General features: G+C 38.3%; 2 protein-coding genes and 1 long non-coding RNA gene across 3 annotated transcripts; 2 read left to right on the forward strand and 1 right to left on the reverse strand.

Annotated features, from left to right (window-relative positions):
- The first annotated feature begins 3,506 nt into the window (after positions 1 to 3,506).
- On the forward strand, positions 3,507 to 4,094 carry LOC122076139. The gene is made up of 3 exons (XR_006139446.1): positions 3,507 to 3,589; positions 3,900 to 3,940; positions 4,034 to 4,094. It is a non-coding gene; the product is annotated as an uncharacterized LOC122076139 (long non-coding RNA).
- Positions 4,095 to 5,924: 1,830 nt separating this feature from the next.
- LOC122067833 (fatty acyl-CoA reductase 3-like) lies at positions 5,925 to 7,369 on the reverse strand. Its single transcript, XM_042631711.1, has 5 exons — positions 6,986 to 7,369; positions 6,767 to 6,870; positions 6,491 to 6,693; positions 6,312 to 6,412; positions 5,925 to 6,208 (listed from the first exon to the last, which is right to left on the reverse strand). The coding sequence occupies exons 1-5, from the start codon at positions 7,062 to 7,064 to the stop codon at positions 5,925 to 5,927; spliced, it is 771 nt and encodes a 256-aa protein (XP_042487645.1). The 5' UTR covers positions 7,065 to 7,369.
- A 1,975-nt stretch (positions 7,370 to 9,344) lies between these two features.
- On the forward strand, positions 9,345 to 10,415 carry LOC122067929. The gene is made up of 2 exons (XM_042631790.1): positions 9,345 to 9,894; positions 10,222 to 10,415. The coding sequence occupies exons 1-2, from the start codon at positions 9,345 to 9,347 to the stop codon at positions 10,413 to 10,415; spliced, it is 744 nt and encodes a 247-aa protein (XP_042487724.1).
- The last annotated feature ends 3,486 nt before the right edge of the window (positions 10,416 to 13,901 follow it).

Raw genomic sequence — 13,901 nt, forward strand, 5'->3', positions numbered from 1 at the left:
TTTTTTTTTTTAGTTGTCATTTTCTACATTTATTTTATTTCTCTAATTAAAGTAATCTGGTGTTAGAACTATTTAATTTAGATGTTGAATGTGTAGGTCATTTTCTTTCGTTTATATGCATGTTCTAGGACTGTAATATAAAATCAACCATCCTTTATTCACTCTCGCCATACTTAGAATAGGTAAGATAGATAGAGTGACTAATCTCCTTATGATCTGCCTGTTGGCTACAATATACCGTACGCTTGCGGTAACACATTTTAAAACTCGAATAAGTTTTTGGCTCCGTTGCCTGGGAGATATAGTCATTTTATTTTTCTTACTTTAGGTTAGTCAAAGTGCTTTTCAAGCTCTTACCAAGATTGGAAACATAAACATATAGTAGTCCCCACTCTACTGCAAAATCCCCAGGATTCTGTAGTAGGTGGATCCAAAGACTATATGGATCCCTAGCTATCAACCTACAGGCAACCTTACAGCTTTGAACTCATTGTTTAAATTATTAAGCAGTCATATCAATTGATCAATTATTTACCCTCTATTTTAGTTGTAATTAATTAATTTTTCAGAGACCACAATTTTATCTTAGGTGGGTAGTGGATGAGTGTGTAGACCCGTGATTCTACCAATCGTTTAGAAAGAGTACCTATTTTAAGAATTGGCAGAACAACCTAAGCCTACTTTAAAAGATAGATTCTACCAAGCAAGGGCAACCCAACCTTCTTACATTATATTACTAGCTGCCACGAAGAACAACTATAAGCTTAAAACTCAATTCTTCACTATGTTACCCCACTTCCATGGGCTATCCTCCGAAGATGCTTATTTATTCTTGAAAGAATTTGAAGAGATTTGTGTCCTCATTAAGATATAACAGCTCAGTGATGATGCTGTTAAACTTAGATGCATTACCTTTTCACTCAATGATGGAGCAAAAAGATGACTATATGGGCTGCCAACTAATTCCATTACCACATGGGATTAGTTTACGGTAGCGTTCTTGAGAAAAAATTTTCCCTTGCATAAAACAAACAAATTCAAAGCGCGAAATCATGCAGTTCTGAAAAAAATCTCAAGAGTCATTTTCCAGACTCATGGAAAGGTTCCAAGACCTTCTTTAAGAGTGTCCCCACTATGGTATTGACAAATGGCATATTTATCAAATAATTTATGAAGGGATAGACTACCATACCAAACAGATATTAGAATCTATATGTCCTACAGGCTTCACAACTTATGTAGACGAAAACGAAGCTTGAAACTTTTTGATTGACCTAGCTGAAAAGATAAGAGAATGGGAGTCTACTTAGGAAAGTGAGAGAACTATAGGAGGTAAAGGTACTATGTTGATGGGATAGTAGCCAAGGAGACCCATTTAGATAGCTTCATTAAAAGAATAGAAGCCTTTGTCCCTAAAGCACATACCCCAGTCCACCAAGTCCAAAATCAAGTCTCTATGTGCAATTGGTGTCACTCCCCTGGACATGTAATGGAAGAATGCCCTAACAGTTTTGGGGCAATAAAAGTGTTAATGTTCTTTATCCGAACAACCAGTTTAGCAACACTTACAATGCAGGATAGAGAAATCACCCTAATTTTTCATGAAGCCAAGGGAATCACGAAGGCCCATCCAACTTTCACAATAAAGGGCAGTCTAGTCCCCAGAGCCACAATTTTGCACCACTACCTAATTCTTTCCCTCGGCCTAATCTAGGCCCTTAGTCAAATTTTACTAGACTTCCTCTCCAAGCACCTTATGAACAACCCACAGGGTTTACATCCATTGGAGATGCGACAAGAATTAGCGAGCTAGAGAAAAATATGTCTCTTCTCATGACAAGCCATAATAATATGGAGAGGCAACTCACCCAACTTGTCACAATCATGCATGAGAAGGAGAAAGAAAAATTTCCTAGTCAGCCAAAGCTGAATTCTATACATCAGGTGCTGACTCCACAAGGGCCACCTGCTCCTCAGCTCATTGTTGTACAGAGTCAACAACACCAAGGGCCCTCCAACTAGTGTAATGTGGTATATGCCCTACAAAGTGGCCAAGAGTATCTACAGAATGGTACCACTCTTCCACCATCTGATCTTTCTGTTGGCCCTCTAACTATCGAGGCTACTATTGTGTCTCTCATTCTAGGTTTGCCAGATGGACCTAAAGAAATTAAGGATGATTTAGTGAAAGCCACCAAAAATAATTCTATTAATGAGAGAACTTCTGACAGTGTTTATGTTCCACCTGTCCCCTATCCTAACCATTTGATGAATAAAAATAAGACAGTTTTAATAGAAAAAATTTTAGAAGTCTTGAAGAAAGTAGAGGTAAATATTATTCTTTTGGATGCCATAACTCAAATCCTAGCCTATGGCAAAGTCTTCAAAAACTTATGCACTCACAAGCGCACCACAAGTGTACCCAAAAAGGCATTCTTGGCAGCTAATATCAATTCAATGGTTACACAACCTATAACAGCCAAGTATAAGGATCTTGGGTGTCTCACCATCGCTTTTGTCATTAGCAACACTCGTATTGATTATGCCCTACTTGACATTGGTGCAAGTGTGAACCTTCTACCTTATTATGTTTATCATCAACTTGGATTAGAAGATTTAAAAGTCATAGGGACCACTCTCCAATTGGTCGACCATTCTGTCAAGATTTCAAAAGAGATGGTCGAAGATGTCCTACTTAAGGTAGGAGAATTTATTTTTCCAGTTGATTTTATTATTTTGGACACTAAACCCTTCACTACTAGGAATGAGATCCCTATCATTCTTGGAAGACCATTCCTAACTACCAGCAATGCATTGATCAATTACCAAAATGGTCTACTAAGGATATCTTTTGGCAATCACACTATATAGTTCAACATGTGTAGGTTGCGTAAGCAACCCACAATTGATGAAGATGTCAATATGCTTGAGGATTTTTCTGATGATATTGTTAAAACTTTTGACATTGACTTTAATTCAGAATTCCAAGAGTGTATGGAAGAATTAGAGGATGATACTGAAAATTTCTTCTCCGAGGTTTGGAGCCTTCATACACCCATGGAGCCCATTGGTCCTCTATCAAATTCTCTTACTAAACCCTTAATTGTTGAGCCCCCTAAGCTTGATTTGAAAGAGTTGCCCTCTAACTTAAAGTATGCATTCTTAGGAGAAAATCAAACTCTACCAGTTATTATCGCATCAAATTTAACTTCAAGTCAAGAGGAAAAGTTGACCAAAATTTTAAAAGAAAATAAGGAAGCCTTAGGTTGGACCATGGCAGACATTAAGGGGGCGTTTGGTTCGATTTATCCATCGGACCAGATCCCAGGGAATCAGTTTCCAATTTAAATTAAACCGTTTGGTTCATTTTTGTGAAAAATCGGTTCGGAGTCATGGTGGCCAGTAGAATCAGGGTAACCAACTAAAAACCATGATTCATCCGGATTAACCTATTGAGGTTAATCCGGAATCGAGTCACGGTTCCGGAGGTTCGTATAAAAGTGATGGATTCAAGTTGAATCCATTTCCACATCATCCTGCGATTCTGCCGGTGAAGTCCGACCGAGGTTCAGCGACGGTGAAGCAACAGGTAAGATTCTGCGATTCTTCTTTTCCTTCTTCTTCTTCTTCTTATTCCTCTTCTTCTTCTTCTTCTTCTTCTTCTTCTTCTTCTTCCTCTGCTTCCTCTGCTTCCTCTGCTTTCTCGTCTGCGTCTTCTTCCGCTCATCTTCTTCTGCTTCGAGATCTTCTTCCTCTTCCTCTTCCTCTTCCTCTTCGTCTTCGTATTAGTTTTCTTCTTCTTCTTCTTCTTCTTCGTATTTTTCTTCTTTCTTCCTTCTCTTTTTCTTCTTCATTATTTGTGTCTAGGGTTTCTAACATTTACCCTCTGGCCATGACAGCTCGCATCTGAGAAGAACACCTAAAACCGAGTTGATTGAAGGTGAGATTCCCCTCTTATTTGTATTTTTCTTTGTATTCTTGGGCTTCATTTGTGTTTTATTAGGATTATTGAAGTTCGGTTTCTATTTTTCAGGTTGTAACTTCATATCTAGGGTTTACCCTATTTCCAAATCAGACGATCGACTCCAAGGTTTGAAGAACTAGAATCGAAGCTTGATTTAAGGTTAGATTTCGACATTTATGTGATTTTTTTCTTCTTTGGAACCATGTTCTTACTGTAATGTAAATTCGGTTTACGTTTTTCTTCTTCTTCTTCTTCTTCTTCTTCTTCTTCTATGGTGAAACAGTATATGATTATGTGATATGTTTCTTACTCTAATGGAAATTCGGTTTCAGTGTTTTCTTCTTATTCTTCTTCTTCTTCTTCTATGGTGAAACAATATATGATTATGTGATATGTTTCTTACTGTAATGGACATTCGGTTTCAGTGTTTTCTTCTTCTTCTTCTTCTTCTTCTTCTTCTTCTTCTTCTTCTATGGTGAAACCGTATATGATTATGTGATATGTTTCTTACTGTAATGGAAATTCGGTTTCAGTGTTTTCTTCTTCTTCTTCTTCTTCTTCTTCTTCTTCTTCTTCTATGGTGAAACAATATATGATTATGTGATATGTTTCTTACTGTAAGTTGAATGACTGAAAACAGAATTGATTTCATTGCATCTATCGCAGGGATAAGGAACAACTAGATTTAAGATAAAATCAATAACTTAATGAATATAAATCTGATTAGGCCAAAAGGTTGAGTGAAATATTTATCAAGGGGAACAGTCCAGTAAAGTTTGATTGAAAACTGATAGCTAGATTCATGTTACGAAAGAATCCTATAGGAAATAGGACAGTTAAAGAACTGCAAAATCGATGGATAGTTTGGGGCTCTAAGACAGAGCACACTCAAGGTATTACAGAGATAACCAAACAAAGAACTGAAACCAGGAAACAGAAATTTAAAATCAGAGCCAAGAAACCAGAATTGGAAGAATAATAGTTGGAGAAGGTTTCCTAAAATTGATTGGAAAACTGAGAGATAAACAAAATCCGAAACTTGTAATTAGTAAGTCAAATAAATACCAAAAATCAGTAGAGTTAAATTAAGATTAACCCCAAAACTGGAACTATAACTAACCTGAAAATTAAACTAGAATATTCTAACAGAATAGCAATCACGGGGAAGACAGTTCAGAAAACCTAACTTGGTATGAGATGGAGGATTGAATAGAGATTAGGGAAAGATAATCATTCAGGAATCCACCTGATTGCAGGCTTGGAATCCACCAAAGTCTCACTTCTGAAACCACTGAAGCACCACAGAGTAAACATCTAAATCCCCGAATGTCCAAGGCTCTAAGCCTGAAATCCAAAGACCAGGAAAGCAACAAATTCATCAATTCATTCATCAAAATTTGTTTTGAGGCTGTAGTACCTCACATACACTTAAAGAGTTTGAGTAAGACAGACTCTGACTCTAAAAAGAAAAGACTAAAGTCAATGACACAAGAAGGAAAGAACTAAAAAATAGACCAAACAACTTCAAATAATAAAGAAGAGAACCACAAAATACAACCAAACAACTTCAATTACCGGCTAAGAGTTTAATATGACCAAACAACTTCAAATAATAAAGAAAGACAACCAAATAGGTGTGGAATTAAATAACCTAATCCAGCCTGACTAAATCAAGGGGAAACAACAAGGTTACCCACTTTTGGGTTTCCTTTTACCAAACTACCCACACTGGGTTTGGGTTTACAAAACTACCCAAAACGGTATCCCACCCTCACCCTCATATTTTTTGACTGTTTTACCCCTGCCTCCACCTTCCCTTCTCTGATCAACACCTGCCCCACCCACCCTCCCCAGCTTCCCTGCTCAGCCCTGCAACCCCTGTTCTGAATCTGGATCTCGTCCCTGGTTATTCCCTTTTTTTGAAAATGCAACAGCAACCCCATTCCTCCTCCTTATTCTTCTAAGAAAATGGCCTTGACTGGATGATGAATAATGTAGTAAATTCAAATACACTAAGGGACACATAAAAAAGGTGTGATATATTCCCAAACCTTTCTAGTCCCAAATCTTTCATGGCAAGTGTTTGTGCTTTTTGAGTCACTTCTTCAGCCCCAAGTTGATTCAATCTTTCTTGTACCAACTTCATCTCTTGTTCTATATCTAATCCAGTGGTTCCATTGAGTGTTTCCCCCATAAGAAATGGATTCTCTAGTATGAGTCCTCCTTTCTCTCCAGCAACATAAGCTGATGAAAGATGAAACACCGTTTCCAGTTCCTCATAGAGCCATAAGAAACCTTCTTTTCTTCAGTTTAATGATCAAATAAGAACAACTTATAAAGAACTTACCAGTGGATACATGGAGAAGCATCTTTAACTTAGGACATTGCTTTGCAAAGTCCAACACATGCTTGGCTCCTAAGGTATTAGTACTCAATGCATGATCATATCTGCAAAAACAAAAAACCCAATAAGAGTTGAAAACTATGGAGGTTTAGGCCACTCATTTCTAATAAATTCTCTTTTACCTTTCATCAAAATCCGTCAAGGCGGCGGAGTTGAAGATTATGTCAATTTCTCTGCACATTTCTTCTCTCAAACTGTAATCTACCACTCCTAAATTCTCACTACCAATATCTCCGGCGACCGGAATTAGCTTTTCCGATATGTATGAATCTAAACCATCACCATATTTATCCCTTAGAACCTTAAACACTTCCTTCCCTATCACCTAAAAATCATAAAAAAGTAATGAGTGAAAGTAAGTTTATAATTAATAACACAGAAGAACAGAACTTGAATACCTCATCATGTAGCCTTTGTAGAGCTGAATTGGTATCTGATGCTCTTAGAAGAAGGAAGAGTCTTTTAACATTAGGCTGAACTCTGAGAACTTTCTCAACAAACACTACATTAGAACAAACAAAGATTTGAGATATCAATGTAAGAAAAATTATGAAAAAGGAAAAAAAAAAAAAAATGGAAGAAGGAAATGGAGATTGAAGTATAGTATGAGACATTACATTTTGCTAGAAAACCAGTAGAACCGGTTACTAAGATGGTCTTTTGCTCAAGAGATTCCACAATACCACTTAATTCCATTAGAAAAGGAAAAAGGAAAAAGGGGAGAGTGGGGGAGGGGGAAGTGGGAGTTCCAGGGAAAATGGAAAGCCCCAATTAAAGTATGATCTCAATTTAGAGAAATCTAGTGATATATGTTTGAACAATTGTGTGGTGCAGTGGACAAAAGTGTATCATTCCAATATATATGTATCTTTCCTTCTATGCTGGTGGTTCTAAGGTGGCATAGGGTTGGGTTATCAAAGCTTACTAAGATTAGTATTAGTGTAGCAAGGTTCGAAACCTCGGGTTTTGGGTAAGTTTTGGCCTTGGCTGAAACCAAGATTTCGGTTCGAAACCAGGTACTTTTTTCCTGGGTTGTTCGAAATTTTTGAAATTTGAGCTGAAACCAATTGAAATTATCTGTTTGCAAGAGATGTGAATGTTCCATAAAAAACTCTGCATCAGCGAAAACTAAGATGCACCAATTAATTGAATACTTTGGCCCCATAGATATTTGGGGCCAAAAATTATCTGCAAGACGACAATCATAGAGCAACTCATTTAATAATATCTGAATCTTAAATCATATACATTTGTTGCCACCACTCCCTCCTTACAAGGAAGATGCCAATACATAATTGTTGTTTTTAATTCAATGGGCATTCTAATTTGCCTTAAATGAAAAAGGCCATGGTAGTTTTCAACTTTGCAACCTATATTTTATAGGATAAAAGTAGAAACAGATCTCGAACCAGTAGAAATCCAGCTGGAGATCTTTAGTAACAAGGAACTAATGTATAAGGGCAAACAAATTTTTTTTTATTACATAACAGACATAAAAATGAATTTATTTCCTTCTTTGAGGTTACATAGGTGCGCCAACAAAAGGAAAAGAAAAGATAAGAAGATTGGGGAAAGAGGGGTAAATAGTCTTTCTCAGACTCGGGTCTCTCACCCTCGACATCTCACCGCTTCATTGCATCTCACCGTTATTGCCTCTCACTGACTTTTCTTGCATTCTTGCTCTTCATTCTTGAAGGGATTACATATATTTATAAGCTAAGGTAATACACATCCAACAACTTGGACTTTATTTACCTAACTTGGACTTTCAACACCAACATTTACTAGCTCAGAATTTCAACACCAATACTTGCCTAACTTGGACTTTGAATAAAGCAAACTAATCCATTTTCAAACAAGGACAACTATTCTTCTTTTAACAATGGCTGCTAGAAGACTTTCAATTTCTAAAACTTCTCCTTGTTCACATTGATCTACATCAAAACGGATGTTAATGCATGAAACTCAAATCCTTTTCTAAGGATGATCTGTTGAGCTTAAGCGTGCATCATATTTGTCAAGGCATTGCCTAGGTGACAACTAGGCGTTCAGGCAGCCTAGGTGACAACTAGGCGTTCAGGCAGCCTAGTTGGAGTTTGGGTGAACTATTGTCAAATTGCATTAGTGCCTTACTATAAGGAACAACATTTATTTACGCCAAATATCATTTAAGTTTTACTTAAGATATTATTCATAAATAAGCAAATACCCCCTAGTTGAATCTAATAAAAATAGTTTAACAAAAAAAAATCAACACATAAAATTATTTAAGATATCAGAACTGGTTTGAAAAAACAAACTTAGAAATGAGTTCAGTCAATTTCTTATAAGTAATATGAATCCCATAAAATTATCTGCTCCTATTACTATGATTCTATTTGTTTATTTCTAGTAATATGAATCCCATGAATTTTGGTTTCATGTTCTGTTTTTTGGGTCATGTAGACAGATGAATATCTGACATGGTATGTTATGGAAGCAGAAAAAAAGGTTGAATCTCACAACCTTCCCGTGGGTACTCAGTAACAATTTGTTTTTTCTTTGCCATTGCTTCTTTTTACCCCATTACATGAGCTCTTGATGTCTGTTACGATTTAGGAAGAGTCCCCTATCTTCTGTCATGTGTTCTTCTTTTAATTTTTTGTTCTACATCAAACATGAATTGCATTTGAAAACTTGATTTCCAAATTTGTATAGTGATTCCAAGATAGGTGAGTAGAAGACAATATGAGTACCATTTCCAAATTTGTATAGCACCAATTTATTATTTTTTCAATTTGAATGTAGATTTACTTTTACAATGGAGTTTGATGAAGGCTACAGGAGGCGAAGGAAAATCATAATCTTTGCAGCGACTGCTGTTGTTATAGCAGTCGATCAGTATATAAAAAAATATCTGAAGAAAGAGCCATACCATTGTGAACCCCTACGTGGTATTATTGAAACAGAGAGAATTATCGGTCACACTGATAAAACATGTCGAGAACAAATAAGGTTAAGCAAGAGGGCTTTTTTAGTTTAAGTCATTTGATTAGGGAGAAGGGTCTACTGAGGGATAGCAGATCTGTGCAAGTGAATGAACAACTAGTTATGTTTCTACATACAGTAGGACACAATGTTAAAAATCGCGTCATTGCACACAAGTTTGGACATTCTGGTGAGACTGTAAGTAGGTACTTTAACATTGTATTAGGAGCAATCATTAAATTGTACCCGATACTATTGAAACCTCCAAGTGTTGCAGTGCATCATCGGATAACAAATAATGAAGGAAGATTTTACCCTTATTTCAAGGACTGCATCGGAGCCATAGATGGGTCCCATATCCCTGCGTGGGTGCATTTAAGCGACCATCCGAGGTTCCGTGATAGGAAGGGTGATATTTCCCAGAATATTCTTGCTGCCTGTGACTTTGACATGAAATATACTTACATTCTTTCTGGTTGGGAAGGATCAGCATCAGATGCTCGAATCTTAGACAATGCATTACATAGAGACGGCGACGGAAAATTGGTGCTGCCACGAGGTAAATATTATCTCGTTGATGCTGGGTATGCTAACCAACAGGGGTTCTTACGTCCATATCGAAACGTTCGATATCATCTGAAGGAGTGGAGAAATATTGATCAGTCACCAACTGATAAAAAGGAATTGTTTAACCTGAGACATTCACAATTAAGAAATGTGATTGAACGTTCATTTGGCCTCCTGAAGTCAAGATTCAAGATCCTGAAAAACCAGCCAGAGTATCCTTTCAAAACACAAGCCAGAATTGTGTTGGTATGTGTGTTGTTGCATAACCACATTCTTACACAGAATAATGTTGAAGAAGAAGAACGATGGCTTGATGAAGAGGATGAAGAGGTTGAAGAAGCTAGTACTAGTACATTGTCCACCTCTCACCAAGTAAACAATGATGTTGAAGATGATAGTTCTGATGGCGAGGATCATGTGCTGGAGAATGGTGATTGGGATCTATTTCGAGAACAAATTGCTGACCATATGTGGGCTGATTGGGTTGCAGCCGATTTGTCCAACTCAGATTGAGTATTGAAGAACTAGAATATTTGTTATTGATTAACTTCTATTTGGAATGTAACTTTTGATGTGGACAAATTTTTTTTTTTTTTTTTGCATGGTTTGGGATGACTGTATAAACATACTTTGAAGCAGATTTTATTGTAGTATGTGGACTATTATCTAAATTGCAATATTAGGTATATGGATTCCAATATTTAGTAATTGTTATTATTGCTTCCATTTAACTTTTTTTTGTTGTGGGATGCATGTATGTGGACTATTATATAAATTGCAATATAAGGTTTATGGATTTCCCAATTAGTAATTGTTATTATTACTTGGTTTAAATTTTGGTGTTGTGGGATGCATGTTGCTGGACTATTAACTAAATTGCAGTACAAGATTTATGGATCTCTCAATTAGTAATTGGGCTTCTTGCTTGGTATAAAATTTGTGCTGTGGGATGCATGTATGTGGACTATTATCTTTATTAAGCAACTATTAGGTTTATGAATTTCCCAAGTAGTAAGTGCAGATCTGAGCAGATCCGAGAAGATCCGAGCAGATCTGAAAACTCTTCTCCACTGAATTTCAGCTTCACCGAACTCCGATCAGATCCAACACACCGAACTCTGAAGAACTGATTTCTCTGTCCAGCCCTTGCTGATTTCTCTGGATCTGAAGATCTCCGATCAGTCCAGCCTCTCTTTCTGTCTTCGTCAGGTCACTAGATCATGCATTTTGGAGGAGAGAGAGTGTCTGGCGATTCAGGGGAGAATGGAGCTATGGCTGTGGAGGATGACGATGGTGGAGCTCGGGAGTCTCTGGATCGTGGTCCAGATGGTCCTCCACAGGATGAAAGGCACAAGGATGCAGGCCAGCGACGTACATATGCAAAAGCCTTGGGTTTTTCGTCTTGGCCTGCCATTGACACTCTCCCAGAGCCGATTCAGGTAGGGAGTAAAAGACGAGTAATGATCCCGCAGAGAGACTATGAATTGAAGAGACAAAATTTTCGTTTTGCCTTAATCGGTAGGGTTAACTTCCGATTGATCTCTTTGGATGGTTTGAGAGCGGAGGCTCGGGAAAAATGGAATCTCAGTCAAGGGGTGCTTATGCATCCATTGGGAAAAGGTTATGTAATTTTTCAATTTCAGTGCGAGGGCGACAAGGCAGCGGTGTGGCGAAGGTCTCCCCTTAGGATTGGTGATCAGGTCATTCGATTTCAACATTGGAAACCTGATTTTAATATTCACGAGAAGCAACTTCTCACAAAGCTGGTATGGATACGGTTTCCTGATCTCCCGCTTGAATATTGGCACGAAAATGTGTTATTGTCTATTGCAAAGGCAGTAGGGCGCCCTGTGTCCCTAGACAGACGAACAAGACAAGGCATTCTTGGCTTCTTTGCGAGAGTGCTGGTGGAGGTTGATATCTCTGACTTGGCAGAGAGGGTGGAGGAAGTACAGGTGGAAAGATTAGAACCAGGTACATCTCAGGTGTATGGTTTCTGTCAAAAGGTGGTGTATGAAGATACTGTGGAGCGTTGTGGATACTAAAAACGAGTCGGACATTTGATTTCCAAGTGTAGGCTGAAAAGATTGGATGATGAAAAGCAATGTGCGGCTGATAAATTAGCAAAGGTTCCAGGGGCGGTATATGTTGAAGATGGAGTCAACTCAGGTGGGAGTAACTCGGTGAGAGAGTCTCTTTCTAGGGGAAGATCTTTGCCACATCAGCAGAATAATTTTGATCCTATTCATGATCAAATCTCTCCAAATTCAAATTCGTCTAAGGCTGGGGGAGATATTCAAATATTTTTAAATCCTTCCACCAACGGAGATGAAAATTATGGAACTAAGGAAGGCTTTGTGTCAGGGACGGTTATAGAATTAGAGTCTGATTCTAATCCTATAAATAAGGAAGGAGAGATTTCTAATATTCTACCTAAGGAAGGAGAGGTATTTCGAATGGATGAGGGATCGGATGTTGACTCTGATCCAAACCCAACTGAGAACCCGCTCCATGGAGTTCCTGGTGATCCGCCAGTGGATCCATTGGGGGGGAACGAACCCAGAATGGGGCTTACTCCTGTGGGCGAGGTTACTGTTCCGGAGGGGAGGTATCCTTCTCGTTATAGAAGGCTCGGTGGGGGTCAAGGACCTGGACGTGGTGTTGCCATGGCTAGTGCTATGCAGCCAGTTGTCGAAGACCCTGGTGAGGATCATGTGGTTTCTTCTTTGCCCAGGGTGGAATGTTCAAGGGGAACAGTCTCTATTGTGCATTCAGAAATTATAAGAATGGATACGGTGGCAGTGGCTCGGGAGAAGGAGGCCGGAGGTATGCTGGAGGGTGGAAAGCAAAGAAAGAAAACAGGAAGTCAGGCTAAAAAGTCTGATAAAAATCAATTCTCTAAGAAGTAATTCATGAAGATTCTGTATTGGAACATTCGGGGTGTTAGGAAGGCAGCAGGGTTGTGCGCTTTACGTCTACTGGTGAAGGAGCATGCCCCGGATGTGTTATGCTTGGCTGAACCCATGGTTCAGGTATGTAAATTTTCTGTTATTTTCTTTAGTCGGTTGGGGTATGCTGTGGATTTCATTCATAATTTTCGGGATGACAAAGTCCCAAATTTATGGATTATATGGAAGTTGGGGGTTTCGAGACCAGTTGTTGCAGGTATGTCTGATCAATATATATCAGTCATCTTTGATTGGCCAGGTAGTAAAGTGGGTATTTCTTTTGTACATGCAAGTTCTTTTAAAATTATGCGTAGGCAATTGTGGTTAGATTTGGAGTTGTCGATATCAGCTTTGGTTCCGTGGTCTGTGATGGGGGATTTCAATGCAACCCTGTTCTCGCATGAGAAAAGAGGTCCTGGTAAGTTTAATCTTGGATCAGCTGCTGAATTCCAGGCAATGGTTGATGCGTGTGAATTGCTTTCTATCCCGTCTCAGGGAAAGAAATTCACTTGGACTAATAATCGTCGAAGGGGTCATGCAGTTGCAGTGTTGGATCGGAGTTTTTGTAATGGGAAGTGGATAGATGTGTTTAGAAATGTGAAGTAGCGTGTTTTGTTGTCTTCGGTATCAGATCATGCCCCTTTAATTGTTGTCTCTGATGATGTTCAAAGACCTAGAAATATCCCCTTTAGATTCCATAGCTTTTGGATGGAAAATGATCAATTTATCTCTGTGGTTGAGGAAGCTTGGAAAACTTCGATAGGGGGTAATCCAATTTTCGTTCTGGCACAAAAATTAAAGCAGGTCAAGGAGAATTTAAAGGTTTGGGCGAGGGCCAATTTTCCTAACCTGAATGATGAGGTCGATAAAGCAAAGCTGGAATTAAAGAAGGTTCAAGATATGATAGAGGTGGCTGGGATGAACGATGAATTATTTAACAGAGAGGCAGATGCAAAAACAGTATTATTGAAGGCCAACCAAATGTACGAGAAGTTGTGGGCTGAAAAAGCTAAACTGAGATGGATGAAAAATGGAGATTGTAACTCGAAGA

This window comes from Macadamia integrifolia, chromosome 1 (genome assembly GCF_013358625.1).
Source record: "Macadamia integrifolia cultivar HAES 741 chromosome 1, SCU_Mint_v3, whole genome shotgun sequence".
Lineage (NCBI taxonomy): Eukaryota > Viridiplantae > Streptophyta > Magnoliopsida > Proteales > Proteaceae > Macadamia > Macadamia integrifolia.

What these genes read in the sequence shown, in the direction of transcription:
- LOC122067833 (XM_042631711.1), bottom strand. Translation starts at nt 7,064, where the DNA reads ATGGAATTAAGTGGTATTGTGGAATCTCTTGAGCAAAAGACCATCTTA. An exon ending in TACTGGTTTTCTAGCAAAAT is followed by an intron (nt 6,871 to 6,985) that starts GTAATGTCTCAT and finishes GTTCTAATGTAG; the next exon opens with TGTTTGTTGAGAAAGTTCTC. An exon ending in TACAAAGGCTACATGATGAG is followed by an intron (nt 6,694 to 6,766) that starts GTATTCAAGTTC and finishes TATGATTTTTAG; the next exon opens with GTGATAGGGAAGGAAGTGTT.
- LOC122067929 (XM_042631790.1), top strand. Translation starts at nt 9,345, where the DNA reads ATGTCGAGAACAAATAAGGTTAAGCAAGAGGGCTTTTTTAGTTTAAGT. An exon ending in AAAATTGGTGCTGCCACGAG is followed by an intron (nt 9,895 to 10,221) that starts GTAAATATTATC and finishes GGCTTGATGAAG; the next exon opens with AGGATGAAGAGGTTGAAGAA.